This window comes from Carettochelys insculpta, chromosome 11, assembly GCF_033958435.1.
Source record: "Carettochelys insculpta isolate YL-2023 chromosome 11, ASM3395843v1, whole genome shotgun sequence".
In the NCBI taxonomy this organism is placed as follows: domain Eukaryota; kingdom Metazoa; phylum Chordata; order Testudines; family Carettochelyidae; genus Carettochelys; species Carettochelys insculpta.
Genome location: NC_134147.1, coordinates 49,600,330 through 49,628,191, shown reverse-complemented (window position 1 = coordinate 49,628,191; position 27,862 = coordinate 49,600,330). Strand labels below are relative to the sequence as shown.

The following is a 27,862-nucleotide window of genomic DNA, read 5'->3' as shown; positions in this document are numbered from 1 at the left end:
CGCCAGCCTCCCTGCGCAGGGCTGGGCCGAGCCAGGCAGCCGCTGGGGCACAGACAGAGGGACTCGGCTCCAAGAAGCAGCCAGCGTCCGGGCGCGTGTCCTGCTTAGTGGCGCTGGCTGCAGTTGGCCGTGACCCCTGGGCCGCCGGGGCCGAGCTGGGCGTTCTTGCCCAGCCCAGGTGTCTGAAGGCAGCGCACTGGTCCCTCACCGCTGGCTGGGGCCGGCTGACATCTGCCACCGGTGGTAAAGGGCCGCAGCCCCTGGCTGGCACAGCGCTAGGCCGGCGGGGGCAGCTGCCAGGCGTGTCTCCCTGGCTGCAGACGTGGCACTTCGTCTCTCCCCAGCGCCTCGGAAGCCCGGCCCGCTTCGCTGCTGGCGGCCGCACTAGGACCCAGTGCGCGGGAGCAGCTGCAGGAAGCTGGCGTGAACCCACCTGCCCTTTGCCTGGCAGCCCGAGGCTCGGGCGGGGCCGGCCGGTGCGCGGCGCGGCCTAGGGACGGGAGCTGAGCGCGGCCGGGTGAGCTCCGGGGAGGCCCCGACTCTGGCCGGCCGCTGCCTGAGGCCCCAGGGCAGGGGCTCCCCGCGGGAGGGCGCGGGGCCGGCACGGCCAGGCCCCGCCGCCGGTGACCCCGCCGGCCTCGGAGATGCAGGCTGCGGGCCTAGCGCTGCTGCTGCTCCTGCCGCTGCCGCCGCCCCGGGGGGCGCTCCGCGCGCCCCCCGACTCCGTCAGCTGCTCCGGGGTAGGTACCCGCGGGAGGGGCCGGGCGCAGCCCCCGAGCGCCCCGCCTCTGGCCTGGCTCCTGCTGCGGCCGGGCCCCGGGGCGCTCTCCTGGCAGCAGGGCCCGGCCCGGCCCGGCTCAGCCCCAGGCCGGCTGTGCTGGGCGGGCGGCCCGTGTGCGGGCCCGGCCCCTCGCTGGAGGAGGCGATCCCCGGCGCTGGGCCGGGGCTCCGGGCGCAGGCCGCGGCGCTGCCCTTCGCACGGCTCACAAACCAGCCGGGCCGGGCCGCGCTGACCCCGAGCTGCTGCTCACCCCGGGCGGGCCCCTCTGTAGGGCTGCGCGCGGCAGCTCCCGGGGTCTGCGCTGCCTGGGGCTGCTGCTGGCATGGAAGAGGTCTTGGGGGGCGAGGAGCGCTGTGGGGCGGGGCGGCCCCCAGCAGGGGGCGCTGAGGGGTGGGGGGGCGGTATGGGGGGAGCTCCCAGCAGGGGGCGCTGCGGGGCGGGGGTGGGGTGGGAGCAGCTCCCAGCAGGGGGCGCGGCGGGGGTGGGGCGGCGTGGGGGGAGCTCCCAGCAGGGGGCGCGGTGGGGCGGGGCGGGCTGGGGTGCGGGGAGCTCCCAGCAGGGGGCGCGGCGGGGCGGCGCGGCGTGGGGGGAGCTCCCAGCAGGGGGCGCTGCGGGGTGGGGTGCGGGGAGCTCCCAGCAGGGGGCGCGGCGGGGCGGGGCGGGGTGCGGGGAGCTCCCAGCAGGGGGCGCTGCGGGGCGGGGCGGCTTGGGGGGAGCTCCCAGCAGGGGGCGCTGCGGGGCGGGGCGGCGTGGGGGGAGCTCCCAGCAGGGGGCGCGGCGGGGCGGGGCGGGGTGGGGTGCGGGGAGCTCCCAGCAGGGGGCGCTGCGGGGCGGGGCGGCGTGGGGGAGCTCCCAGCAGGGGGCGGGGCGGGGTGGGGTGCGGGGAGCTCCCAGCAGGGGGCGCTGCGGGGCGGGGGCGGCTTGGGGGGAGCTCCCAGCAGGGGGCGCGGCGGGGCGGGGTGCGGGGAGCTCTCAGCAGGGGGCGCGGCGGGGCGGGGCGGGGTGGGGTGCGGGGAGCTTCCAGCAGGGGGCGCGGCGGGGCGGGGCGGGGCGGGGTGCGGGGAGCTCCCAGCAGGGGGCGCTGCGGGGCGGGGCGGCGTGGGGGGAGCTCCCAGCAGGGGGCGCGGCGGGGCGGGGTGCGGGGAGCTCTCAGCAGGGGGCGCGGCGGGGCGGGGCGGGGTGGGGTGCGGGGAGCTTCCAGCAGGGGGCGCGGCGGGGCGGGGCGGGGCGGGGTGCGGGGAGCTCCCAGCAGGGGGCGCTGCGGGGCGGGGCGGCGTGGGGGGAGCTCCCAGCAGGGGGCGCGGCGGGGCGGGGCGGGGTGGGTGCGGGGAGCTCCCAGCAGGGGGCGCGGCGGGGCGGGGCGGGGCGGGGTGGGGTGGGGGGAGCTCCCAGCAGGGGGGCGCGGCGGGGCGGGGCGGGGTGGGGTGCGGGGAGCTCCCAGCAGGGGGCGGGGCGGGGCGGGGCGGGGTGGGGTGGGGGGAGCTCCCAGCAGGGGGCGCGGCGGGGCGGGGCGGGGCGGCGTGGGGGAGCTCCCAGCAGGGGGCGCGGCGGGGCGGGGCGGGGCGGGGCGGCGTGGGGGAGCTCCCAGCAGGGGGCGGGGCGGGGCGGGGCGGCGTGGGGGAGCTCCCAGCAGGGGGCGCGGCGGGGCGGGGCGGGGCGGCGTGGGGGAGCTCCCAGCAGGGGGCGCGGCGGGGCGGGGCGGGGCGGCGTGGGGGAGCTCCCAGCAGGGGGCGCGGCGGGGCGGGGCGGCGTGGGGGAGCTCCCAGCAGGGGGCGCGGCGGGGCGGGGCGGGGTGGGGTGGGGGGAGCTCCCAGCAGGGGGCGCGGCGGGGCGGGGCGGGGTGGGGTGCGGGGAGCTCTCAGCAGGGGGCGCGGCGGGGCGGGGCGGGGCGGGGTGGGGTGGGGGGAGCTCCCAGCAGGGGGCGCGGCGGGGCGGGGCGGGGCGGCGTGGGGGAGCTCCCAGCAGGGGGCGCGGCGGGGCGGGGCGGGGTGGGGTGCGGGGAGCTCCCAGCAGGGGGCGCGGCGGGGCGGGGCGGCGTGGGGGAGCTCCCAGCAGGGGGCGCGGCGGGCTGGGGCAGAGGGCTGGCCGGCAGGCTCCATGTCCTGGGGGCCAGTGTGCAGACCGCGAGTGCTTGGCTTGTCCCTGATCTTTCTCTTCCTCCCTGCAGGGTCTGTCCTGCCGGCTGCTGGGTAAGTCCCCTCCGCTTTCACCACCAGGTGCTGCAGCACCGACTCTGGGAGACTGGGGGTGAGCAGGTGGAATCCTGCCTGGGGCCCCCCACCCCGGAGCAGGGGTCTGGCTCTGCACTCTCTTCCCCAGACGAGGCGGGGGACACGTGATCCCGGGGTCTGGGTCCTCAGGCTCACATAGCCTGGCCCCAGCCACAGCGGAGACATATCTGGCAGATCCACCTCCCCACCCCCGTGGGGCCGAGGGTCTCTAGTGGAGTCAGGGCCCCGCATCGGGGCAGTGCCAGGGCTGCGTGCGGGCTGTGATGGAGTGGGGGATACCTCTGTGTGTGTGTGTGGCTCACAGAGGGTGTGGGGCTCCTGCTGAGGGTAACCCTGACGACCAGGTAACACCTTTGTACTGCAGACAAAGGAGGAGGTGGAGCCTGAGGGGTTTGAATTGGAACTGGGAGTTGGAAGCAGTTAGTCTGGGCTGGGAGAGAGAGAGAGACCAAGGAGGGGGCAAGGCCCCAGCTCTGGGGGCCCCTCGGGGCCTCCTATCCCCAACATGGATGGGACTGGCTGTCTCTGCCGGCTGTACTGACTCCTCTGTATGATGCTGTGGCCTGTCGGCTAATAAACCTGCTGTTTTCCTGCTGAGTGAGAGTCACTCCTGCCTGCGGACAGGGTGCAGAGCTTGGGGGACCCCAGAACCCCATCACACTGGTGTCAGAAGTGGGATGTTCTGCACCCCGAGGATGGAGCATCCAGAAGTAAGTGACTGGGGCCCCGGAAGAAGTGGGGCCTGCGAGACCCAGGTGTGCTGAAGGGCAGTGAGGTGCAGTTCCCCAAGGCGGAGGGGCCTGCGGCCAAACCCAAGCAACTGCGGTTGTGGTCCTCGAGAGGGGGTGTCACACCCAAGGAGGGGTTACTCCTGGGAATCTGTTGGAGTCGGTCCCAGAAGGTGGAGGGGCCGAGAGCCCAAGCCCCAGGAACAAGTGACCCCTGAGGAGGCTGACGCTGAATGAGTTCTTCCCAAGACAGGGTGCTCATGGTCCCTGAGAGCGGGTGTCACACTGAAGAAGGGGTTCCTCTGAGAGTCTGTTGGAGTCGGTCCCAGAGGGCAGAGGGGCCTACGGCCTAACCCCCAGGGAGCTTGTGACCCGCAAGGAGCCTGGCACACTGAAGGGATTCTTCCAGAAATCGTGGGGTGCAGAGGGCATCAGCCTGACAGCCTGCAACCACGCTGAGCAACTCCGCTGTGAAGTGGCAGCACCTGGAAACCGAATCGAGATTAAAGAAGCTGGATAAGGCAGCGTGGATGTGCAGTGGCAGAGCTGAGGGTTAAGGAAAATCCTGCAGAGGTGAGCCCGGATCGGGGCAGGGAACCCTGGACTGCATGGAGCTCTGAACCGAGTGGCCTGCCGCAGCTCAAGGAGGGAAGGAGCGATTCCAACCCATCATCTACTAGTGGCCAAGACAGACCTGTGAAGAGTTTTCCAGGCCTGGGCCGAGGAAGGTGCCTGTGTGTCTGTGCAGGAAGCAGCTTGTCCACTGGGAATGGCAAGTTGTCTGTGAGAGAAGCTGCTCCACCTTCTGTGTGTGTGTGGAGACCAGCCGGGGGGCTGGGACAAAGGAGAGAGTGTCTCCCATTGTCTGTCTGTGTTGAACAGCAGCAGCAGCCTGGGAAGAGAGCAGAGCCTGTGTTTCGAAAAGGTGCCAATGAGGAAACTAGCCCATTGTCTGAGGAAGATTCCCCAGCCTGGCGTGGCTGGAGAAGGAACCACCAGGAAAGAGCATTCCAGGTGTGACTCTGAATCCAGCCATGGGGGCTGGAGCAGAGGGAATGGCTCTGGGATGGGCAGTGGTGTCCCTGCTAAGGACACTGGTCCTTGGTGCAAGAAAAGTGCTTCTGCTTCTGGGGAAGTGAATCCTTTGCCTGAGCCTGTGGGGGCTCGAGATGGAGCCAAGATCCCAGAGCTGGATCTGAGGGCAGCTGAAGCCCAGATGGGAAGTGGGCCTACCTCTGTGTCTCTCAGGGGGAATGATGCTTTAACTTGGTCTAATCCAGTTAGTATCATCAGGGAATCCCATAGACCAGACGATTCTGGTACTTGTTCTTTGCCTGATGCTGAGGTGTTACTGGAAGGGGGTGAGAGGACTCTGTCCTACCAGAGTCATCCTCTCGCCAGGACACAAGAACAGACGGGCAATGGAGTTATGCTGAGCGATGAAGATAAAGGAGCTGGTAGCAGAAGGGAGGAAAGGGACCCTGACCTTCTGTCCGGTGGTACTGGCTGTCTGCCTGGAGGCGGATTACGTGGGAATCTGCCTGATGGGCCAGAAGTGATCCTGGGTGTAGGTGAAACCCAGGAGCTGGTTGTGGCTCAAGGGAGCAGTGCCCCTGTGGAGGCAGACAGGGGTGAGTTGTTGTTTGGGGGAGCTCTTGAGGAAGAGAATTTCCCTGAAACTTTTCCTGACCCGTCTGTGGGGACTGCAGAAAATGGGAGTGAGGTGGAGGAGAGTGAACAGGAAAGGTGCTTGTCTGTGAGAGCCGGAGCAGCCCTTTGCCTGGGGAGAAGTTTGTTTCAGCTCCTGATGGACAGGACCTGCCCGAGTGTGAAACCACTGGCTGTGCTCTGTAAGGGTCCAAAGCAGGCAGGGTAAAGGTTTCTCAGGAACTGGAAGTTGATGCAAGTAAAGTGAAAACTATCAGATAGTGTGAGCAGCCCTGTGAGAACCAAGTAAAACAGCTGCACAGTCAGTCTCTGTAGGATGCAGGAGAGCGCCAGCAATTCCCCATCTCCAGATGGTGGAAACACTTATATTCTCATACTGGATTCGACTTCTGATTCCATGGGGAGGCAGTAGTTGAAGGTGGAAGGACAAAGGAGCTTTGGGCCTGGTGGGCCGATAAGGGATAAATAGGGATTCCTCCATGTGGATTCTGCGTCTGGGACTCACAAAACAACTTTTAGAAACCAGTTTGGTTTGCAAATTTCCAGGCTGGCTGGGAGGGGGCCGTCTCCCTGAGATCATCAATGGCCCAGCTCTTGTTAGAAGGGAGGGCACAGCCAGAGAGATCAGATTTCCACCCCAGGGGGCAAGGGAGAAGATTAGAACTTGATGGTGCTAAGAAAGGCCTCAGCCATTTATCCCCAAAATACCAGATTCTCAAGGATGTTGCACAAAGGTTGTGGTCTACCAAAGAGCAACGTAAATGTGCAGTTGCAATGGGTTTGTTCTGTTACTCACGCTGACTGCTGTAACCAAGGGGTGCTGCTACCAAAAGCTGTAGAATTGTACCATGCACTGAATGTTTGGAAAGAGCCATTTAACATGATGACATTGATGTAGAAGCATGAGTTGTATGTTGAAGGAGTCTGTAACTCTGAAATGTCACCATTGTTCCCTGTAACTAGTCTTGCAACCTCTCACATGAGGAGGAATATTCCAAACCTATTGTGTGGCATGGAAGGGGAAACTGAGGCACACGACCATTCTGGTGGTCTGGCTAAATGCCAAGGGTGGAAGCATTTGTACCTTCTTTTACTGGACTGTAACTGAATTCCAAACATTGGCTGGAGCAGCTGTATGGGCTCTGCCTGCCCGACTTGAGAATGTGGCTGATGGACCAGAGATAGAAGCAGGGAGACCAACCAACCCAAGGGAACTAAAGGGACTTGCCTGGCTGGATCACATGAAAAGGGCCAATACCAAGCTCCTGAGTTGGAGCCTCCTCCAGCAGCATTATGACATGGAGGTGGTGCACATCAAGGGGAGCACTGAGGGTACAGCCGATGCCCGATCACGAGGGGAGGGCCCCGAACTTCCCCAGGTCACTGGCTGAGTGACCCTGCTCAGTTCGGTCTGGAAGGGGGGAGAGATGTGATGGAGTGGGGGATACCTCTGTGTGTGTGTGTGTGGCTCACAGAGGGTGTGGGGCTCCTGCTGAGGGTAACCCTGATGACCAGGTAACACCTTTGTACGGCAGACAAAGGAGGAGGTGGAGCCTGAGGGGTTTGAATTGGAACTGGGAGTTGGAAGCGGTTAGTCTGGGCTGGGAGAGAGAGAGAGACAAAGGAGGGGGCCAGGCCCCAGCTCTGGGGGCCCCTCGGGGCCTCCTCTCCCCAACATGGATGGGACTGGCTGTCTCTGCCGGCTGTACTGACTCCTCTGTATGATGCTGTGGCCTGTCGGCTAATAAACCTCCTGTTTTCCTGCTGAGTGAGAGACTCTCCTGCCTGCGGACAGGGTGCAGAGCTTGGGGGACCCCAGAACCCCATCACACGGGCTCTCACCACGTCCCCAGGAACCTGGCTGCAGCGCTGAGCTGCCCTGGGAGGCCGAAGTTTCCCCGAGCTCCCTGGCTGCAGAGCGAGCCGTCACTCCCTGTCCTGCCTTCCACGGCTGCGGAGAGCAGGGGAGCCCTGGAAGGCTCATGACGATGTTCTCCGGCTCTCCTCCAGCCCAGACGGGCCCCGGGCTCGTAACCTGTCCGCGCTGGGCGGGCTCCTCCAGCTGCCCGCGGGCGATGCTCGCTGGGCTCTCCCCAGCCGGGCACATCTTTCCCAGCGGGCGGCCCACAGCGCTGAGCCTGGAGCCCCGCAGAGACCTGGCTGGTGCTGAGCAGAGCCGGGCAGCCCCCTCCTGGCTCTGCCATGACTCTCCTGGTGATAGCCCCAGATGTTCTCATCGCAGCTGTAGGACGTGGTGGACTTGTATTCAGTGTGTGACTGCTCTAGTGCAGGAGCTCTGCCCTGGCCAGCTCGTCCTCCTTGGAGTCGTGCTTTGGGCTTTGCTTCCTGCAGCCTGCTGGGATGGAGTCGGGGTGGATGCTTGAAAGAGACAGAGCAGCTCCCAGCGGCTCAGGATGACCCCTGGGGCTGTACCCTAAGCTGGCAGGTAACACCTCTGTCCCGAGCACAGCGGGAGGGAAGCTCAGCTGGTCTGGGTGGAGGCAGCAGTTGGCAGGTGGAGGGAGAGCTGGAAGGCAGCGATCGCTGCCTGGGTGAGGGGAGAGGAAGGGCAGGGGGCTAGTCCCGAGACGGGGGCACCTCACAGTCCTCCTCTCCCCAGGATGGATGGACGGGCTGCCTCTGCCCTGTGCTGTGTCCCTGCTGGCTAACGAACTCCCCGTTCTACCTGCCGAGCGAGAGCCACTCCCGCCTGGGGACCCCTGAACCCCAGCACACCTGGGCCACAGCCGACCACCCGCAGACCAATGGGCTGGTGGAGAGGTTCAATGGGACTCTGAAGCAGATGCTGAGAACCTTCATGAATCAATACCCCATGACTGGGACAAGTACTTACCCCACCTGCTGTTTGCATACAGGGAGGTGCCCCAGGAATCCACGGGTTCTCCCCGTTTGAGCTGCTGTACGGAAGGAGGGTACGGGGACCCTTGACTTGCTCAGAGAAGAGTGGGAGGGGACGGCCTCTCCTGAAGGGGAGTCAGTGGTACAGTATGTACTGTCCTTCCGGGAAAAACTCACCGAGCTCATGGCCTGGCCAGGGAGAAGCTCTCCATGGCCCAAAGGAAGCAAAAGGTCTGGTATGACCGTAATGCCCGGGCCCGAGCCTATGCCACCGGGGACCAAGTGATGGTCCTTGTACCTGTGCGGCGGAACAAGCTGCAAGCGGCCTGGGATGGGCCCTTCAGGGTCATCAAACAGCTGAATGAGGTGAACTATGTGGTGGAACTGTCGAACCGGGCCCACAGCCACCGGGTCTATCATGTGAACATGATGAAACCTTACTGGGACAGACAGAACTTGGTGCTGGCCGTGTGCAGGCACTGGGAGGGGCAGGGGGATGATCCCTTGGTGGATTTACTCACAAGGGCTGGAGCCAGCTCCTTGCTGGAGTCTATTCCCCTCTCAGACCAGCTGACCCCTGCCCAGCAGACGGAGATCAAGGAGGTGCTGCATTCACACCAACAGCTGTTCTCGGACAGACCCGGACGCACTGACCTGGCTGTCCACCGAATAGAGACAGGCACCCACACCCCTATCAAGTGTGTGCCATTCAGAGCCACAGGGAAGACGGCTCAGGACATAGAGCAGGAGGTTGAAGACAGTCCCTAAAAAAGATGGGTCTGTTCGGTTTTGTGTGGACTATCGCAAGCTTAACGCCATCACTGTATCGGACGCCTACCCCATGCCCAGGCCTGATGACCTTTTAGGCGAGCTGGGGGGAGCCCGTTACCTCACCACCATAGACCTCACCAAGGGGTACTGGCAAGTGCCATTAGACCAAGATGCCCGGCTCAAGTCGGCTTTCATCACCCCTGTGGGGCTCTACGAGTTCTTGGTCCTGCCCTTTGGCCTCAAGGGGGCACCCGCTACCTTCCAGCATCTGGTGGACCAGCTACTGAAAGGGATGGAGAGCTTTGCCCTGGCTTACATGGACGACATTTGCATCTTCAGCCAGATGTGGGAGGACCATATGTCCCAGGTCAAGCAGGTGCTGGACCGACTCCAGAAGGCTGGTCTGACTATCAAGGCAGGGAAGTGCAAGGTGGGAATGGCTGAGGTGACCTACCTGGGCCACAAGGTTGGCAGCGGCTGCTTAAAGCCAGAGCCAGCTAAAGTGGAGGCTGTCAAAGATTGGCCAACACCCCAGACTAAGAAGCAGGTCCAAGCCTTCATTGGGATGGAGGGGAACTACCGGAGGTTTGTGCCCCACTTTAGCTCCATCGCAGCCCCCCTCACGGAGCTGTGTAAAAAGGGAAAGCCTGACAAGGTGGTCTGGACCGAGCAGTGCGAAGAGGCCCTCTGCACGCTGAAGGAGGCTCTGGTCAGGGCCCCAGTGCTGGTAAATCCAGACTTCAACAAACCCCTCCTGGTGTTCACCGATGCCTCAGATGTGGGGCTGGGGGCGGTCCTAATGCAGGTGAATGACAAAGGGGAGAAACACCCCGTCGTGTACCTGAGTAAGAAGCTGCTGCCCCGGGAGCAGAACTACGCGGCCATAGAGAAGGAATGTCTGGCCATGGTGTGGGCGCTGGGGAAGTTGCAGCCGTACCTGTTTGGACGGCGTTTCACCGTGTACACCGATCACTCACCCCTGAACTGGCTGCATCACATGAAAGGGGCCAACGCCAAGCTCCTGCGGTGGAGTCTGCTCCTGCAGGACTACGACATGGAGGTGGTCCACGTTAAGGGGAACAACAACACCGTAGCCGATGCCCCGTCACGCAGGGAGGGCCCCGAACTTCCCCAGGTCACTGGCTAAGTGACCCCACTCAGTTCGGTCTGGGAGGGGGGAGAGATGTGATGGAGTGGCGGGAGGGCATGTGTGAGACTGAGGCTGGATGTGTGTGTGACAGGCAGAGCAGCTCCCAGTGACTAAGGACTAATGTACTCTGGGCCTGTACCCTAAGCTGGCAGTAACACCTCTGTCCCAAACACAGAGTGGGGGAGCCCAGCTGGTCTGAGTGGTGGCGGCAGTTGGAAGGTGGAGGGAGAGTTGGAAGGCAGCGATCACTGCCTGGGTGAGGGGAGAGAGAGAGCAGGGGGCTGGTCCCTAGATGGGACACCCCTCGGGCTCCTCTCCCCAGGACAGGTTGGAATGACTGTCTCTGCCGGCTGTACTGACAGCTCTGCACTGCGCTGTCTCTCTGTCGGCTAACAAACTCGCTGTTGCACCTGCCGAGTGAGCGTGCCTCCTGCCTGTGGATGGGGCAGGGCCTGGGGACCCCGAACCCCGTCACCAGAGCTCTTTGCACTTCTGTGAACGTCATTTTGTTGAATTGAGTTCTCCATTTCCCTGGTGAGTTGGAATTCTAGCCCTGGCCCCCAGAGGACTTGCTGCTCACCAGCAGGGTGTCACCTGCAGGTTTGGTAAACCCGTCCCCGCTGCCATTGCAAAGATGGGCCAGTCCTCAGCCCAGGCAGGACCCTGCTGGCCCCATGTGACGTTACTGGATTTTTGAGAGGAACGTGCAAAACGCTGTAGCAACCCTGGCTCTGGCTGGGCTGGTATTTGACATTTCAGTCTCGGGGAGGCCTCACCAGGAGGCGCTTGTTCTGAGAGGCCCTGGCCGGGGGAAGCCGCACTCCACTGACCACAGGCCTGGCCAGGGGCCAGTCCGCAGCTGAGGGGTTTGGCCGCGGACGTGTAACCCAGCAGAGGCCATGGAAAGGACCTGGACGGGCGCCCTGCCCTGCCTGTGGGACAGGCTCCGGCCCGGCCGTGCTGCCCCACAGGAGAACGATGGGATTCCCTCCACGTGGGCCCGGGGACAAAGGGGACCCCGAGCGAGGTTCCTGCGTTGGTCTTCGCTCCAGCTCGTCGGTTCAGGAGCGTCTGCGCCGGGCGCTGAGGCCGGAAGGATCACCGACCCGGCCTGACAAAGGACACACTCCAGAGACTTCCCAGACAGAGCCTGCTCCGCCTCTGCTGCAGCCTGCACCAGAACTGGGGGCCTGGGGCGCGGCACCTGATCCCCTTTCCCTGCTCTCTCCATCGCCCTTTGGCTGTTGGACTGGAACGGCCGGGCCCAGCGCGCGGTGCTGAGAGCTGAGCTACGCGCTGCCCTGGGGCTGGGGCTGGGGCCGGGGCTGGTGCGATGGGCTCTCACCTCCCACCTGGGTCGGGAGGGGCCTGGCGGTGCCCAAGGGGAGCTGGGGTGGCTAAGGGAAGTGCTGGGGGGGCGTGCTCTGTGTAATGGTTTGGTGCCCTGGCCGGGCTGCACAGAGCCGTGGCTTGGGTCTGTCAGCTGTGCTTGGGAAAAGCGCCCGTATTACAGTGGTGTGGCCGTGCTGGGGCCCACAGAACCAGGCCTCCTGAGCTGTGGGTTGTACTATTTTAAAACTGAATTTGGGGCTTTGAAGTGCAGCTCTCACCTGGTGCTGGCGACACTGCTGGAGCAGTCAGAGGAGGAGGCAGGGAGGGAAGTGGACCTGGGTTGTGACCAAACACTTGCACACCAACGGTTAGCAGAAAAAGGAGCACATGCTGCCAGGGAGAGAGAAGCAAATCCGTGAAGTCACAGCCGCCAGAGGCGAGCTGCTGCGCCGACTGCAAATCATTGGCTGTTGCACTTTGAGTGGGCTTCCAGGCTGCTGGGCACTCGCTCCCCAGTATTTTCATCTGCTTGGGGGTTGGTGAAGAGCCCCTGGGGGCTGGGCTTCTGTGTCAAGTGGTTTAGAAGTTTGCAAATGAAAAAATGTTGCAACCCCCCCACCCAGCTCACACTGCCCTTGTTTCTCAAACTGCCGTGCGGGCTGTCGGAGCCTGTCCTCAGCACCTAGCCACCCTCTGACCCCGTGCCGGGAACTCTGCCCAGGAAAGGAATCGGACTGTTTTGGCCTTGCTAAGTCCATGGGGGCTGTTTCCTGTAAGTCTTATCTGCCAGGCACTCCCAGACTGGGAAGTTAGTCACTTCTTCTCCAGTCTCTCCCGGCGCTGGCATTCAGCTGATTGGCCCATAATTCCCGGGGCCGCTTGTTCCCCTTTTAGTGACAAGTGTGAGAGAGGCAGCCGAGTCGGTCTGTATTTGCAGAAACAACAAGAAGTCCGGTGGCACCTTATGGACTAACAGCTGTCTCGGAGCACGAGCTTCGTGGGCAAAGCCTCGCCTCGCCAGCTGCACGAATGAGCGTGACTCCAGCATCTGAGGGCGCGGGGCTGTGCCCACCGGAGCTCATGCTCGCAAACATGTTAGTCTGTAAGGGGCCCCAGGACGTCTCGGTGCTCTTAGGGACGGGCACGCTGCCTGTTCTGGCTCCTGGCGCCCCCCCAGGGTCGGCCAGTCGGAACAGCTGGGCGAGCCGCAGGGTGACTCCCGCAACGGGCTGGTGTCGACCGAGCCGCTGGTGCTGCTTCACCTCTGCTGCTGTCCCGCGGCAGCAGCGCTGACGCCCGAGCGGAGCAGGCAGACCCCCAGGGGAGGGCAGAGCATGAACTGGCTGTTCGGTCGGCGCTGCTGGGGGTGGGCACGTGGGAGCAGGGAGCCACAGGCAGCCAGCGAAGCACAGCTCGAGAACGTGACCTGGGCACAGGGAGACAGAGCTGGGGAGCTGCTGCCCCCCAAATGACACCCCTGGTGCCCAATGGTTGTCCCACAGTCCTGAGGGGGTGTCCAGTGCCCTGCCTCCCCCCAGGGACCTTGGGGGGGGTGTCCAGTGCCCTGCCTCCCACCAGGGACCTTGGGGGGGGGGTGTCCAGTGCCCTGCCTCCCCCCAGGGACCTTGGGGGGGGTGTCCAGTGCCCAGCCTCCCACCAGGGACCTTGGGGGGGGGGTGTCCAGTGCCCAGCCTCCCACCAGGGACCTTGGGGGGGGGGGTGTCCAGTGCCCAGCCTCCCCCCAGGGACCTTGGGGGGGGGGTGTCCAGTGCCCAGCCTCCCCCCACGCCTGCTGTGGCGGGTGCCAGGTCTGCTCCAGGCCCGTTGCCATGTTCTGGCACGTGCCCACGTACCTGTCTGTCTCTCCCCCTGCAGAGGCCGACGTGCTGTGCAGCCCTGGGGCCGTGGTGTCGGCCCCTGGCCCTGTTGTGGTCCCGACCCGCATGCGGCTGGAGGCTGCTCTGAGCTGTGCGGAGGCGTCTGAGTGCTCACCCTGCGTGCAGGTGGAGCTGCAGCTGGCTGTGCTGGGTGAGAGCGGGTGGGGGTGGAGTGGCAGCCCCAGAGCCCAGCCCTATCAAGTCCTGCCCCCTTGCCTTGCTGGATCCCAGGGTGAGTGTGCTGGTGGCCTGGGGCTGTCCCCTGAGCCAAGGTGGAGGCAGGAGTAGCGCTTCCTTCACCTCAGTACTGCCTCCCTGTGGGGCAACCCATGGGCCCCCAGCCTGGCCTGCGCTGGGCGTGGCCGGTCAGTGTGGGCTGGACCTGGGGCCAGAGGAGAGCGTGCAGCTGGCCAGGCATCCCCCAGGCACGCCCGCCCTGCCCGGGCCACAGCCTGGCAGCGACCGGCCAGCCGGGCATCCTCCAGTCACGCCTGCCCTGCCCGGGCCACAGCCTGGCAGCGACCGGCCAGCCGGGCATCCCCCAGTCACGCCCGCCCTGCCCGGGCCACAGCCTGGGAGCGACCAGCCAGCCGGGCATCCCCCAGTCACGCCCGCCCTGCCCGGGCCACAGCCTGGCAGCGACCGGCCAGCCGGGCATCCCCCAGTCACACCCGCCCTGCCCGGGCCACAGCCTGGCAGCGACCGGCCAGCCGGGCATCCCCCAGTCACGCCCGCCCTGCCCGGGCCACAGCCTGGCAGCGACCGGCCAGCCGGGCATCCCCCAGTCACGCCCGCCCTGCCCGGGCCACAGCCTGGCAGCGACCGGCCAGCCGGGCATCCCCCAGGCGAGCGGCTCTTTCTGTTTCAGGGCCCCAGGAGGAGGTGGCTGGCGAGGGGATGCCGGACGGGCCTTTGACGGACGCTCTGCAGCCCCAGGATGGCGGTGAGGAACTGCAGCAGCGTGGTGGCCCCGACCCGCCTGCCAGGCCCTTCCTGCTGCTCACACCTCCTTTGCTTCTGCGCTCCCAGGGCCCCTGCTGAGCTTGGTGCTGCTCTCGGCACGGACGTACCCCTTCTCCCGCTGCGTCGCCGTGGAGGTCCGGCTGGCCCGTGCTCTCACCCAGCCCAACAGCACGGTGGTACGTGGCCCACGGGGGGACCAGACCGACCCAGCCCTGCCCGCACAGGGACTGGCGGCCGCTGTGTCCGAATCTCAGAAGTGGCCGCCGGGCTGGGCCCCGGCAGCAGAGCCCCCTTGCTCAGGAGTACGGGGGCGCGGCTGAGTGGAGCAGGTCAGGGCAAACTGCTCAGAGTCCGGGGTGCGTACACAGCAGGAGGCGGGTCTCCTTCTCTGGGGCCCCAGAGCCTCACACAGAACCCCGCAGCTAACGCAGCCCCGCGACTCGCCGGCGCCCACGAGAGGGTGTGAACGCCAGGCGCACCAGCGCCGAACAGGTTCTGCCAGGCCCACGGAGCAGCCCCGGCCCCAGGGCGGCGCGTAGCTCACAGTCCCGCTGGGACTTCAGGAGGGGCTGGGAGGCCCTGGGCGTACCGCAGCCGTGAGCTGGGCTGCCCAGGTGCTCGCTGCGTCCCAGGGCAGCCACCAGAAGCGCCGGGAGCAAGTCACCCACCCGAGCGGGGAGCAGCCGTTGCTCCTGTTCTTGGGCTGCCCGCCCTGGGAAGCTCTCCAGAGGGGCGGGCATCTCCCCGGGCCCCTCCCCATCCCTCGGCCGACCCTCTGGGCAGCTCCAGCAGCAGAGGCTGGCAATGCCAGTAGGCAGCCGGCGCGCACAAGGGCGTGGGCGTCCCACGGACAGTGGCGTCGGAGCCAGTGACTACGAGCGCCCCAAGGTGCTCCCGGCCCACTGGGCGCAAGAGGTGCTGCAGGAACACAGCTGGGTTACACCCGTGGTCCGTGGGGCCGGGCCAGCCCCTCGGCTGAGTGACCCACCCCTGGGGCAGGGAGCGGCCAAGCCGGGCTGTGGGGGGCCGGGCCAGCCCCTCGGCTGAGTGACCCACCCCCGGGGCAGGGAGCGGCCACGCTGGGCTGTGGGGGGCTGGGCCAGCCCCTCGGCTGAGTGACCCACCCCCGGGGCAGGGAGCGGCCGGCCCAGCCCCTCGGCTGAGTGACCCACCCTCGGGGCAGGGAGCGGCCGGGCCGGGCTGTGGGGGGCGGGGCCGGGCCGTGGGGGGCCGGGCCGTGCCGGGCTGTGGGGGGCTGGGCTGGGCCGGGCCGGGCCGGGTTGGGCTGGGCCGTGCCGGGCCGTGGGGGGCTGACCGACCCGCGCCCCTCGGCTGACCGACCGCTCCGCTCCGCAGGGCTCCATATGGTTCCAGTGCTTTGCGGCAGCCCTGCGTGGGGAGCTGCACGTCTCGTCCTACACGAGCCCGCGTTACCAGGCGGTGCTGAGCCAGGTGCACCGTATGCCCGGTGAGGAGCCGTCCCCCCTTTGCAGTGGGGGGCCCAGGGCTGGTGACCTGCTGGCCCCACCCCCAGCGGTCTGTGAGCCTTGCTGACTCCCCTGCCTGTTTGCCCCGCAGACTGCTCTTGGCCTGCAGCGCAGGCGGCCCTGCGGCTCTGCCGAGGTAAGAGCCTGGGACAGCTGGCAGCCCCCTGCTGTGCCCAGACCCCCTTCAGCAGCCTGCTCCCCCTTTCCAGCACAGCTGTCTCACCTGGGGCCAGCTCAGATCAGCCTCTCTGCCCCAAGGGATGCTGGTAACACAGCATGGGGCTCACCCCCTGGGGACCTGGCAAGGCTAGGGCAGTGAGGGGTCCCCAGGGCAGTGGAGGGATCTCCGGGGAAGTGGAGGGATCTCCGGGGAAGTGAAGGTGTCCCTAGTGCAGTTAGGGGTGTCTCTAGGACAGAGGAGGGGTCCCCAGGGCAGTGAGGGGGTCTGTGGGGAAGTAAAGGTGCCCCCAATGCAGTTGGGGGGTCCCTGGGGCAGTGGAGGGGTCCCCGGGGGTGGGGCTGTCACTCACTGTCCCAGGGCAGTGCCCAGGCTGCAGGTGTCCGTGGGGCTGGAGCACGTGGAGGTGCAATGGGAGACAACGCCCGAGGCCCAGAACGTCACCGTGTGGTTCTACTGGAACCAGACACATGGACTCAAAGGGCTCCGGAGAGAGGTGAGTGTGGGGCCTGCCCCAGAGCCCTGCCCCCAACCCCCAGCAGCACTCTGGCCTTTACTGTCTGGCGCTGTCCCCGGGGAGTGGAGGCTGGAGCGTGGGGCTCCCAGCCGGGACTCCTGGGTTCTGCCCAGCATTGCTAGCAGCCGGGGTGAGCCTGCCCTGCCCTGCCCTGCCCTGCCCTGCCGGTGACTGGCTCGGGGAGTGACCAGTCCCCTCTGCCTCTGTCTGCAGAGAGGGGCCCAGAACTACAGCCTGCCTGCCACCCAGCGGCTGCCCTGCCTCTGTCTGCAGGTGAGGCCTGGCCAGGGATCTGCTCTCTCCAGGGGGCACTGACAGCCTGGGGACTCCCCTGGGTGCAGTGGGGGCCCAGCAGGGGGCGCTCTCTCCAGGGGGGCGCTGAGAGCCTGGGGACTCCCCTGGGTGCAGTGGGGGGCCCAGCAGGGGGTGCTGTCCCCAGGGGCTGGGGGGCTAAGAGCCTGGGGATTCCCTTGGGGGCAGTGGGGGCCCAGCAGGGGGCGCGCTCTCCAGGGGGGAGCTGAGAGCCTGGGGACTCCCCTGGGTGCAGTGGGGGGCCCGGCAGGGGGTGCTGTCCCCGGTGGGTGGGGGGGCTAAGAGCCTGGGGATTCCCTTGGGTGCAGTGGGGGGCCCAGCAGGGGGTGCTGTCCCCGGTGGGTGGGGGGGCTAAGAGCCTGGGGATTCCCTTGGGGGCAGTGGGGGCCCAGCAGGGGGCGCTGTCCCCGGCGGGGGGGTGGGGGGAGGAATGGGATTGCTTTCTGTTGTCACACGCTGTTTCTCATGCAGGTCTGGCCAGATATCCCGGACCCCCCAAGGACCAGCCTCTGCCCTTTCTTGCAGGGTAACTAGGTCCGGGGACGGGGTGCGTGCTGGGAGGGGAGCTGGGCAGGTCTAGGCAGGAGAGCTGCCTGCACTGGTCCTGTGGGGGGGCAGCTGTGGGGGGTTGTGTTTGCCATCTCTGGGCAGAGGGCCAGGTCTGTGCTGAGAGTTGGTGTTTGGGATGCTGGGCAGGAATTTGAGGGACCTATGTGGCGTTATGTCTCTGCATGGCTCGACCTGCTGCTTACAAAGAGGGAGGAACTAATAGGGAAGGTAGAGGCGGGGGACAACCTGGGAAGCAGTGATCATGAGATGGTAGATGTCAGGATCCTGACCAAAGGAAGGAAGAGAGCAGTAAATTACACACCTTGGACTTCAGAAAAGCAGACTTGGACTCCTTCAGGAGCCTGATGGGCAGAATCCCCTGGGATGCCACCATGAAGGGAAAAGGAGTCCAGGAAAACTGGCGGTATTTTAAGGAAGCCCTATTGAAGGCGCAGAAAGAAACTGTCCCAATGCGCAGCAAGAGAAGTAAATATGGTAGGAGACCAGACTGGCTTACTGGGGAATCCTTGGAAAACTTAGGCACAAAAAGGGAGCTTACAAAAAGTGGAAACTGGGACAGATGTCTAGGGAGGGGTATAAACATATAGCTCAAGAATGTAGGGCAGTTATCAGGAAGGCGAAAGCGCAACTAGAATTGCGACTCGTGAGGAACGTGAAGGATAACAAGAAAAGTTTCTACAGGCATGTTAGCAAGAAGGTGATCAGAGAGGGCGTGGGGCCCCCACTGGATGAGGGAGGTAACCCAGTGACAGATGATGTAGGGAAAGCTGAAGTACTTAATGCTTTCTTTGCCTCTGTCTTCACGGACAAAGACAGCTCCCAGACTAATGTGATAAGTGATGCACTGTGGGAAGAGGGTGGACAGTCTTTGGTGGGGAAAGAACAGGTTAGGAGCTATCTAAAAAAGCTAAACATACATAAATCCATGGGCCCGGACCTAATTCATCCGAGGGTTCTGAGGGAGTTGGCTTATGTCGTTGACGGGCCCTTGCCCGTTATCTCTGAAAAGTCGTGGAGATCGGGAGAGATCCCGGATGACTGGAAAAAGGCAGATGTAGTGCCCATCTTTAAAAAAGGGAAGAAGGATGATCCAGGGAACTATAGGCCGGTCAGTCTTACATCAGTCCCTGGAATAATCATGGAGGGGCTCCTCAGGGAAGTCATTTTGAGGCACTTGGAGGAGGGGAAAGTCATCAGGAATAGTCAGCATGGATTCATGAAAGGCAAGTTATGCCTGACCAATCTGATTAGTTTCTACTGTGAGATAACTGGCTCTGTGGATAGGGGAAAAAATCAACGGATGTGATTTATCTGGACTTTAGCGAAGCTTTTGATATGGTCTCCCACAATATTCTTGTTGGCAAGTTAAAGGAATGCAGATTGGACAAATGGACGGTAAGATGGATAGAAAGCTGGCTAGAAGGTCGGGCCCAGCGGGTAGTGATCAATGGCTCGATGTTGGGATGGTGGTCGGTTTCTAGTTGAGTGCCCCACGGTTCAGTTCTGGGTCCTGTTCTGTTCAACATATTTATCAGTGACCTGGATGAGGGGTTGGATTGCACCCTGAGCAAGTTTGCGGATGACACTAAGCTAGGGGGAGAGGTAGATACATTGGAGGGTAGGGACAGGGTCCAGAGTGACTTAGACAAATTGGAAAACTGGGCTGCAAGAAAGCTGATGAGGTTCAACAAGGACAAGTGCAGAGTCCTGCACTTGGGCCGGAAGACTCCCAAGCATTGTTACAGGCTGGAGTCCGACTGGCTCAGTAGCACTTCTGCAGAAAAGGACCTGGGAGTTGTAGTGGACAAGAAGCTGGACATGAGTCAGTGTGCTGTTGTAGCCAAGAAGGCTAACGGCATATTAGGTTGCATCAAGAGGAACGTTGCCAGTAGATCCAGAGAAGTGATTATTCCTCTTTATTCGGCTTTGGTGAGGCTGCATCTGGAGCACTGTGTCCAGTTCTGGGCCCCCAATTATAGGAAGGATGGGGATACACTGGAGAGGGTCCAGTGGAGGGCGACCAAAATAATTAGGGGGCTGGAGCATATGACTTACGAAGAAAGATTGAGGGAACTGGGACTGTTTAGTCTGCACAAGAGACGACTGAGGGGAGACTTGATAACAGCCTTCAACTTCCTGAAGGGAGGCTGGAGAGAGGCTGTTCACAGTGGTCACGGATGGCAGAACACGGAACAATGGTCTCAAGTTGTGGTTGGGAAGGTCCAGGTTGAACATTAGGAAAAACTTTTTCGCTAGGAGGGTGGTGAAGCATTGGAATGGTGCACTCGGGGAAGTAGTGGAGTCTCCATCCCTGGAGGTGTTCAAGTCTCGCCTCGACAAAGCCCTGGGGGGGCTGATCTCATGGCTTTGGTCCTGCTTAGAGCAGGGGGCTGGACTCGATGGTTTTTTAGTTCTCTTCCAGCTCTGTTGTTCTGTGATTCTATGTTGGTGTTGGTTGGAAGTTTGCAGTCCCTAGATGGGGCTTGGGGGGGCCCCAGGTGAGGCCTGGGGGCTCTACGCAGGGTTTGGGGGACCCTAGCTGGGTTAGGTGTCCCTAGGTGTAGCTGAGTTGACCCGCTTGAGGGGCCTTGGGCAAGGATTAGGGGGCCTTAGGCGGGGCCTGGGGGCTTTAGGCATAGCTAGGTTGGCCCCATGTGGGGTTTAGCGGGGCTGTAGGCAGGGGTTGGGGGCCCTAAGCAGGGCTGGAGGGTCCCAGCTGGGGTTTGGGGGCCTATGTGGGGCTCAGGGGCTCGAGCTGGTTGGGCTCAGACTGCCGGTTAGTGAACCGTGCCAGGCTGGTGCCTCAAGCAGGGCTGCCAGCAGCCAGGGGAGTGGGGCGCCGTGGGGGGGCAGGCGAGCGCAGGCCGTGCTGAAGCTTTGCCCCACGGCTGTTGCAGACCCGGCAGCCTGGGCCCGGCTGTGGGCACAGGCCCAGATGAAGCTGCGTCTGGCTGGGGGGACGCTGAGCTGCTCCGTGTCCGCGCCATGCGCTGTACCAGCCGAGCTCATGCCCTGCTGGAGGCTGAAAAGGGCTGGACCCTGCCATGCGCTGCCCCACCTGCGCCAGCGCCTCACCCTGCCTGTGAGTGGGTCTTTGGTGGGCGCGGGAGTGCAGGCGGTGGTTGGGAATGAGCAGGACTGGCCGGGGGGCTGGTGTGGGCAGTAGGGAGGGGTGGATGGGTCAAGGATGGGAAAGGGGGTGAGGAGGGCAAGGGTGGGGGGCTGGGTGGTGGAGAAGGGGGGACTGGGCAGGGTGGAGCTGTGGGGGGGCTGGGGCTCGGGAGTGGGGGCGGGGCAGGGCGGAGCTGTGGGGGTTGGAGCTCGGGAGTGGTGGCAGGGTGGGGCGGGGCGGAGCCGAGCCGTGGGGAGGATGGGGCTCGGGAGTGGGGGCGGGGCGGGGCGGAGCTGTGGGGAGGATGGGGCTCGGGAGTGGGGGCGGGGCGAGGTGGAGCCCTGGGAAGGATGGGGCTTGGGAGTGGGGGTGGGGCGGGGCGGAGCTGTGGGGGTTGGGGCTCGGGAGTGGGGGCGGGGTGGGGTGGGGCGGAGCCGAGCTGTGGGGGTTGGGACTCGGGAGTGGGGGCGGGGTGGGGTGGGGCGGAGCCGAGCCGTGGGGAGGATGGGGCTCGGGAGTGGGGGCGGGGCGGGGCGGAGCTGTGGGGAGGATGGGGCTCGGCAGTGGGGGCAGGGCGGGGCAGAGCTGTGGGGGTTGGGGCTCGGGAGTGGGGGCAGGGCGGGGCGGAGCCCTGGGAAGGATGGGGCTTGGGAGTGGGGGTGTGGCGGGGCAGAGCTGTGGGGGTTGGGACTCGGGAGTGGGGGCGGGGAGGGGTGGGGCGGAGCCGAGCTGTGGGGGTTGGGACTCGGGAGTGGGGGCGGGGTGGGGTGGGGCGGAGCCGAGCTGTGGGAAGGATGGGGCTCGGGAGTGGGGGCGGGGTGGGGCAGAGCTGTGGGGAGGATGGGGCTCGGGAGTGGGGGCAGGGCGGGGCGGTGTGGAGCCCTGGGAAGGATGGGGCTTGGGAGTGGGGGCGGGGCGGGGCGGAGCTGTGGGGGTTGGGACTCGGGAGTGGGGGCGGGGTGGGGTGGGGTGGAGCTGAGCTGTGGGGGTTGGGGCTTGGGAGTGGGGGCGGGGTGGGGCGGAGCCCTGGGAAGGATGGGGCTTGGGAGTGGGGGTGGGGCGGGGCGGAGCTGTGGGGGTTGGGACTCGGGAGTGGGGGCGGGGTGGGGTGGGGTGGAGCCGAGCTGTGGGGGTTGGGACTCGGGAGTGGGGGCGGGGTGGGGTGGGGCGGAGCCGAGCTGTGGGGGTTGGGACTCGGGAGTGGGGGCGGGGTGGGGTGGGGCGGAGCCGAGCTGTGGGGGTTGGGACTCGGGAGTGGGGGCGGGGTGGGGTGGGGCGGAGCCGAGCTGTGGGGGTTGGGACTCGGGAGTGGGGGCGGGGTGGGGTGGGGCAGAGCCGAGCTGTGGGAAGGATGGGGCTCGGGAGTGGGGGCGGGGCAGGGCAGAGCTGTGGGGGTTGGGGCTCGGGAGTGGGGGCGGGGTGGGGCGGAGCCCTGGGAAGGATGGGGCTTGGGAGTGGGGGTGGGGCGGGGCGGAGCTGTGGGGGTTGGGACTCGGGAGTGGGGGTGGGGTGGGGTGGGGTGGGGTGGAGCCGAGCTGTGGGGGTTGGGACTCGGGAGTGGGGGCGGGGTGGGGTGGGGCAGAGCCGAGCTGTGGGAAGGATGGGGCTCGGGAGTGGGGGCGGGGCGGGGTGGAGCTGTGGGGAGGATGGGGCTCGGGAGTGGGGGCAGGGCGGGGCAGAGCTGTGGGGGTTGGGGCTCGGGAGTGGGGGCGGGGTGGGGCGGAGCCCTGGGAAGGATGGGGCTTGGGAGTGGGGGTGGGGCGGGGCGGAGCTGTGGGGGTTGGGACTCGGGAGTGGGGGCGGGGTGGGGTGGGGCAGGGCGGAGCCGAGCTGTGGGGGTTGGGGCTCGGGAGTGGGGGCAGGGCAGGGCGGGGCGGAGCTGTGGGGGCTGGGCAGGGTGGAGCAGAGCATGCTCGGGGTGGGGCAGATGAGGGCTGCATGTCATCGTGGTCTCCCCATCGGTGCAGGGTCGCCAGGAGTTTCAGACCTTACTGCCTCATCCGAACCTGTGTGTCCAGGTAGGAGACCCTGGGCAGGAAGCCCCAGCTGAGAGCGCCCGCTCCCTCAGGCTGGGGGGGCCACAGGGCCTGCTGTGATGGGGCTCAGGGGTCCCCAAGCTGCGCACCCGGCCGCAGGCAGGAGTGACTCACCCGGCAGGAGAACAGCAGGTTTATGAGCCGACAGGACACAGCGTGGTACAGAGGAGTCAGTGCAGCCGGCAGAGACAGCCAGTCCCAGCCATGCTGGGGAGAGGAGGCCCCGCGGGGCCCCCGAGCCAGGGCCTTGCCCCCTCCTTGGCCTCGCTCTCCCCCAGCCCAGACTCACTGCTTCCGACTCCCAGTTCCAATTCAGACCCCTCCGGCTCCACCTCCCCCTTTGTCTGCAGCCCAGTGTCACCTGGGCGCCAGGTTACCCCCAGCAGGAGCCCCACACCCCCTGTGAGCCCCACACTCACCTACACACACGTACCCCACACTCCAGCACATCCGCTCCCTCAGGGCTGGGCCAAGACGTGTGGGTGCCCTGGGAGCTGCTCCCCTGGCGCAGGGTTTGTGCCTGGGCTGCCTCCCCGTCAGGGCGCAGCTTCCCTCGCCCTTCTCTCTGCAGGTGAGGAGTGACGGGCAGGTTCGGCTCATGCAGTGCCTGCAGGAAGGTAAGCGTTGAGCTGGCTGCTGCTGCCATCTCTGCTCCAAGGGGAGCCCGGGGCCCCTCAGCCTCTCCTCTCCCCTAGGTGTCGTGCGGAGCCGGCCGGCCGACCTCCTGCTGATGGAGACCAGGGACCCGCAGGGGACAATGTCCCTCTGTGCCATGGAGCAAGGCGCCTGTGTGCCGCTGGCCAGCTCCACCTGCATGGTAAGGCGCCTCTTCCCCAGTGGCTCCACAGAGCACAGCAGCCCCCTCCTTGCCGCTCCCGCACCGCTCTCACCCTTGGCTTCCTTGGCAGGGAGTCGGGGTGGGGGCCCTGGAGCGTCAGCTGCAGCAGGACGTGCAGTCGGGGCAGTGTCTGCGGGTGAGTGCCCGGGGGAGCGGGCTGGTCCCGGTTGTGGGGCACGGTGGCCCCTCTGCTGGCTGGCTCAGCCCGGGGCGGCTGTCTCCGCAGGTCTGGCGTGCCGAGGGAAGTGCGGCGGGCGCAGGCTGGGCCTGCTCGCTGGAGAAGTGTGAGTATGTCGGGGACGTGGGCTCTGGGGGTCCCCCTGCACGAGGACTGAGCCAGGCTGGCCAGTGCTCATGGCTCTGAGCCCCCAGCCACTGGGAGAGGCAGGGACCAGTCCTCCCTCCTGCCCAGCCCAGATGTTCCTTTGGAAGAAGGGTTGGGTCAGGCTCAGGACGGCCTCAGGCAAGGTACCAGCCTGCGACCCAGCACTCAATGGGCTACACTGATCCTGGGGCGTCTGCCCGGGTAACTCGCTGTAACACAGGGGCGCTGGAGGCACTGCTGAGAGGTTGGATCTGGGCAAATTGCTTAGACACAGGGCTGCTCAGCCCAACCCGGGTCCTCGGCCATCAAGCCACAAACCCTCACACAGCACATCTGTTCCCACGCGGCTAACGCAAACCCTCAGCACAGCCCCTGCGACTTGCCGGTGCCTCGCCGGCGCCCACGAGAGGGTGTGAACACCAGGCGCACCAGCGCCGAACAGGTTCTGCCAGGCCCACGGAGTAGCCCCAGCCCCAGGGCGCGCGTAGCTCAGATCTCAGCACCGGGCGCTGGGCCCGGCCGTTCCAGTCCAACAGCCAAAACGAGCGCCAGGGCGAGAGGTGCAGGGGTAACAGGAACCTGGCGCGCCCCAGTTGCCAAGCCCTTGGTGCGGCTGGCCGCAGAGCTGGACTGAATGGCTGGTTTGTCATCTCTGGAGCACGTCTGCCTTGGACAGATGGGTCGTCAGCCTTCTCCACAGTGCTTCGGCCACAGCACATTGTGCAGCAGTGACAGGCCGAATGAGGACAAAATGGGCCTCTCCAGGGCCTTTGCTAGGTCCTCCGCCATGGGGAGACTCCCCTGGTTCTCCGGTGCACAAAGGGAGTCTGGGGGACGAGCCAGGCCCCTGCCATGCCGCACTCAGCCCCTTGCAGGTGGAGTCCCTGCTCCCCTGCTGGTGTGAGGGCTCGCCCCCACCTAAGGGGTGTGTGCTTGACCCTCTCCCCACGGGCTGGCTCCCCAAAACGCACACTGAGAGCTGAGGCCAGAGCCACATCAGCTGCAGAAATGCTCCTGGCAGTAGCCAGCAACTCGGAACTTCTTTGCACCTGCCAGCGGCCCACGGGTGGAGCACAGAACGGGGCTGTCCAGAGCGCACAGGGCAAGACTGTCACACCCCAGGCCTGCCCCTGGCCCTGAGCAGCTGCTGCCCCAGCTGGCTACTCGCGCAAAACTGAGCAGCCTTGTCCCACCCCTTGTCTGAGGCCCAGACCTGCTGTGATGGGGCTCAGGGGTCCCCAGGCTCTGCACCCGGCCGCAGGCAGGAGTGACTCACCCGGCAGGAGAACAGCGGGTTTATTAGCCGACAGGACACAGCGTGGTACAGAGGAGTCAGTGCAGCCGGCAGAGACAGCCAGTCCCAGCCATGCTGGGGAGAGGAGGCCCCGCGGGGCCCCCGGAGCCGGGGCCTTGCCCCCTCCTTGGTCTCGCTCTCTCCCAGCCCAGACTCACTGCTTCCGACTCCCAGTTCCAACTCAAACCCCTCCGGCTCCACCTCCCCCTTTGTCTGCAGCCCAGAGGTGTCACCTGGCTGTCAGGTTACCCTCAGAGGGAGCCGCCCCACTACATCGCAGCCGCACGCTCCAGCCGCCTGGGCTGGGGGCTCAGCCCACCTCACTTGCTGCTCCTGGCCAGGGTGGAGGTGCGGGCGAGGGCGGGAGGGGTGAGCGGCTGTGGGCTCAGACGCGGGGGCACAGGGCAGACGTAGGGGGCTGGGTGCTGAGGGGGCCAGGGGCCGGGAGGTGCTAGCAGCTGGTTTCTGAAGGTGTTTACCTGGGCCAGGCCCCCTCCACCCGCCGGCAGAGAGCCGGGTGGCTGAGTGTTGGGGTGCCTCTGCCCTGCAGTTCCAGCTGGCCGGCGGGGGAGCAGCCGAAGGGTGCTGTTCTCAGGGGACAGCTGCTGTGCAGGGCCTCGGAGGGAGCCTGTCGGCCCTTTTCCCCGCTGGCAGGCCGGGCCAGAACCGGACCCTGGTGACCCTGCCTTGTCCTGGCAGATCTGCGTGTGCGCTGGGTGCTGCTCTGGATGGGGGGGCTGCTTGGCACCGCCTGCGTCCTGCTCCTTTTCCTGCGGAGGAAGGAAGAGCTGAAAGGTCAGAGCCGCCCCCAGCCACTCACAGCTCCTCCATGCTGCCAGGGAGAGGCCCTGCCCCACACCGCCCCACTGGGGCTCCCCACCTGCTGAGCCCCAGCCCCACAGTGCCCCACTGGGGCACCCCGCCTGCTGTGGCGAGCGCCCCCTGCCCCACAGCGCCCCACCTGCTGGGGAGAATGTCCCCTGCTGAGAGCCCGCCCCGCTCCTGGCAGCAGAGGCCCCTTAGGAGCACATGGGGTCTCTGGGGAGCCCTGCCTTGGGGTAGAGGGAGCTGGATCTACGACATGCCTGAGACTGAGTGGGGTTTAGCTCGGGGGGGCGGGGGGTCATGCCCTGCCCCCTGGAAGCTGCAGGCCAGGCCTGACATGCCAGCTCAGTGTGGCTCCCCTCGTCCCTTGCAGGCTGGCTGAAGATGCTGAAGGAGGACTACAGCTTGGGGGGTGAGTGCTTGGGAAGGGGGCTCCTGTGGGGCCACAAGCAGGTCTGAGTGGGGCACTGAGCCTAAGGTGGGTGGGGGCTGGAGCAGGAGTCTCTCTCCCTGGCAGGGCCCGGGTGCAGCTCTGCAGGCTGGGGGCAGGGTCCTGTGAGCAGAGCTCTGCCCTGCCCTGCCAGGCCCAGCTGCTGAAGCCTGAGGAGCGGAGGCCAGGGCAGGCCGGGCTGTGCAGCCTGGGGCTCAGCTCTGCCGGCCCTCTGTCCCTGCAGGTGCGCTGCGGGGCCAGCGAGCCCTCGTCATCTACGCGCCCGACCACGCTGGCTTTGAGCGACTGGTGGGCACCCTGGCCTGTGCCCTGAGGCGCCTGCAGCTGGAGGTGAGCGTGGACCTCTGGAGCCGGGCCGAGCTGCAGGCTGTGGGGCCCATGCAGTGGCTGCACGCCCAGCGGCTGCGGGTGCTCCAGGAGGGTGGCACGGTGGTGCTGCTGTTCTCCAGGGGTGCTGTAGCCAGGTGCACGCAGTGGCTGCTCTGGAAGCCAGGGGAACTGCTGCCCCCGGAGGATCCCTACAGCACCTTCTCGGCTTCCCTCAACTGCATCCTGCCCGACTTCCTGGCTGGCACGGTGGCGGGCCGCTACCTGGCTGCCTGCTTTGAGGATCTTCTCCAGCCAGCTGACGTGCCAGAGCTCTTCCGTTCGGTGCCCATCTTCACGCTGCCCTCCCAGCTGCCCACCTTCCTGCAAGCACTGGTGGGCACGGCTCTCACCGGGGAGCAGAAACGCAGCTTGAAGCAGCACTCCCTGTGGATCAGCGCCAGCCTGCAGCGCGCCATTCGAGAGTGCCAGCGGCAGGAGGCCCTGGGGCAGCCCCCGCCCGGGCACTGAGGGGCGTGAACAGGGGGGCTTGGCGTGACTCAGGCTGTCGGTCTGTGCCAGCACAGCCGGGGGTACTGGACAAAGCTCTGCTGGCACGTGGCTGCTGTGAGTCTGTGCCCTGTGCCCAGAGGTGCGGCCGGGGCCTGGCCTCTGCCCACCACTGCCCTGCGCTCCCAGTAAAGGCCCTGTTTTTTCCAATGGCGCCTGGCGTATCCTGGCCACAGGCAGGGCAGGATGTGCCTGGCGGGGAGGGGCTGTGCCAGGCAGGCGTGTGCCCAGTGGGGCGAATGGTGGGGCTGTGCTGGGCAGGGTGTGAATGGGGGCTTGGCCGGAAGGAGGCGGAGTGAGGGACGGGGGGAGGGGGGGGCGGGGTGAGGGACAGAGCTGTGCCCGGTGGGGGGAAAGGGGTTGGGAGGGGGGGTGTAGCGTCCCCACTCGCCAGGCTGGCTGCCTTCCAGCCCCCTCTCCCCCCAGCTTCTAACTGCCGCCTCTGATGCAAACCCAGCTCGGCTTCTCCCTGCTCTTTGTTCAGGGCAGAGGTGTTACCTGCCAGTTGTAGCCCCAGGGTCATCCTTAGCCACTGGGAGCTGCTCTGCTTGTCTCACACACATCCAGCCTGAGTCTCACACATGCACTCCCCCCACTCCATCACATCTCTCCCCTCTTCCAGACCGAACTGAGCGGGGTCACTTAGCCAGTGACCTGGGGAAGTTCGGGGCCCTCCCTGCG

The 27,862-nt window shown here is 65.9% G+C and overlaps 1 protein-coding gene across 4 annotated transcripts; it reads left to right on the top strand.

Annotated features, from left to right (window-relative positions):
- The first annotated feature begins 413 nt into the window (after nucleotides 1-413).
- IL17RC (interleukin 17 receptor C) lies at nucleotides 414-27,331 on the top strand. Of its 4 annotated transcripts, XM_075005586.1 has the most exons (19): nucleotides 415-740; nucleotides 2,949-2,970; nucleotides 13,396-13,629; nucleotides 14,266-14,340; nucleotides 14,427-14,536; nucleotides 15,717-15,828; nucleotides 15,939-15,983; nucleotides 16,391-16,521; nucleotides 16,756-16,815; nucleotides 17,326-17,380; nucleotides 20,322-20,506; nucleotides 22,504-22,554; nucleotides 23,144-23,189; nucleotides 23,268-23,389; nucleotides 23,481-23,546; nucleotides 23,637-23,694; nucleotides 25,729-25,824; nucleotides 26,228-26,266; nucleotides 26,529-27,331. In XM_075005586.1, exons 1-19 carry the CDS (start codon nucleotides 645-647, stop codon nucleotides 27,140-27,142), a joined length of 2,217 nt encoding a protein of 738 aa, XP_074861687.1. In that variant the 5' UTR covers nucleotides 415-644; the 3' UTR covers nucleotides 27,143-27,331. The 4 variants fall into 4 exon arrangements, with proteins under 4 accessions (XP_074861688.1, XP_074861689.1, XP_074861687.1 ...); XM_075005587.1 differs by lacking the exon at nucleotides 26,228-26,266 and having other exon boundaries at nucleotides 414-740; XM_075005585.1 differs by having other exon boundaries at nucleotides 13,396-13,548; nucleotides 23,481-23,694.
- The last annotated feature ends 531 nt before the right edge of the window (nucleotides 27,332-27,862 follow it).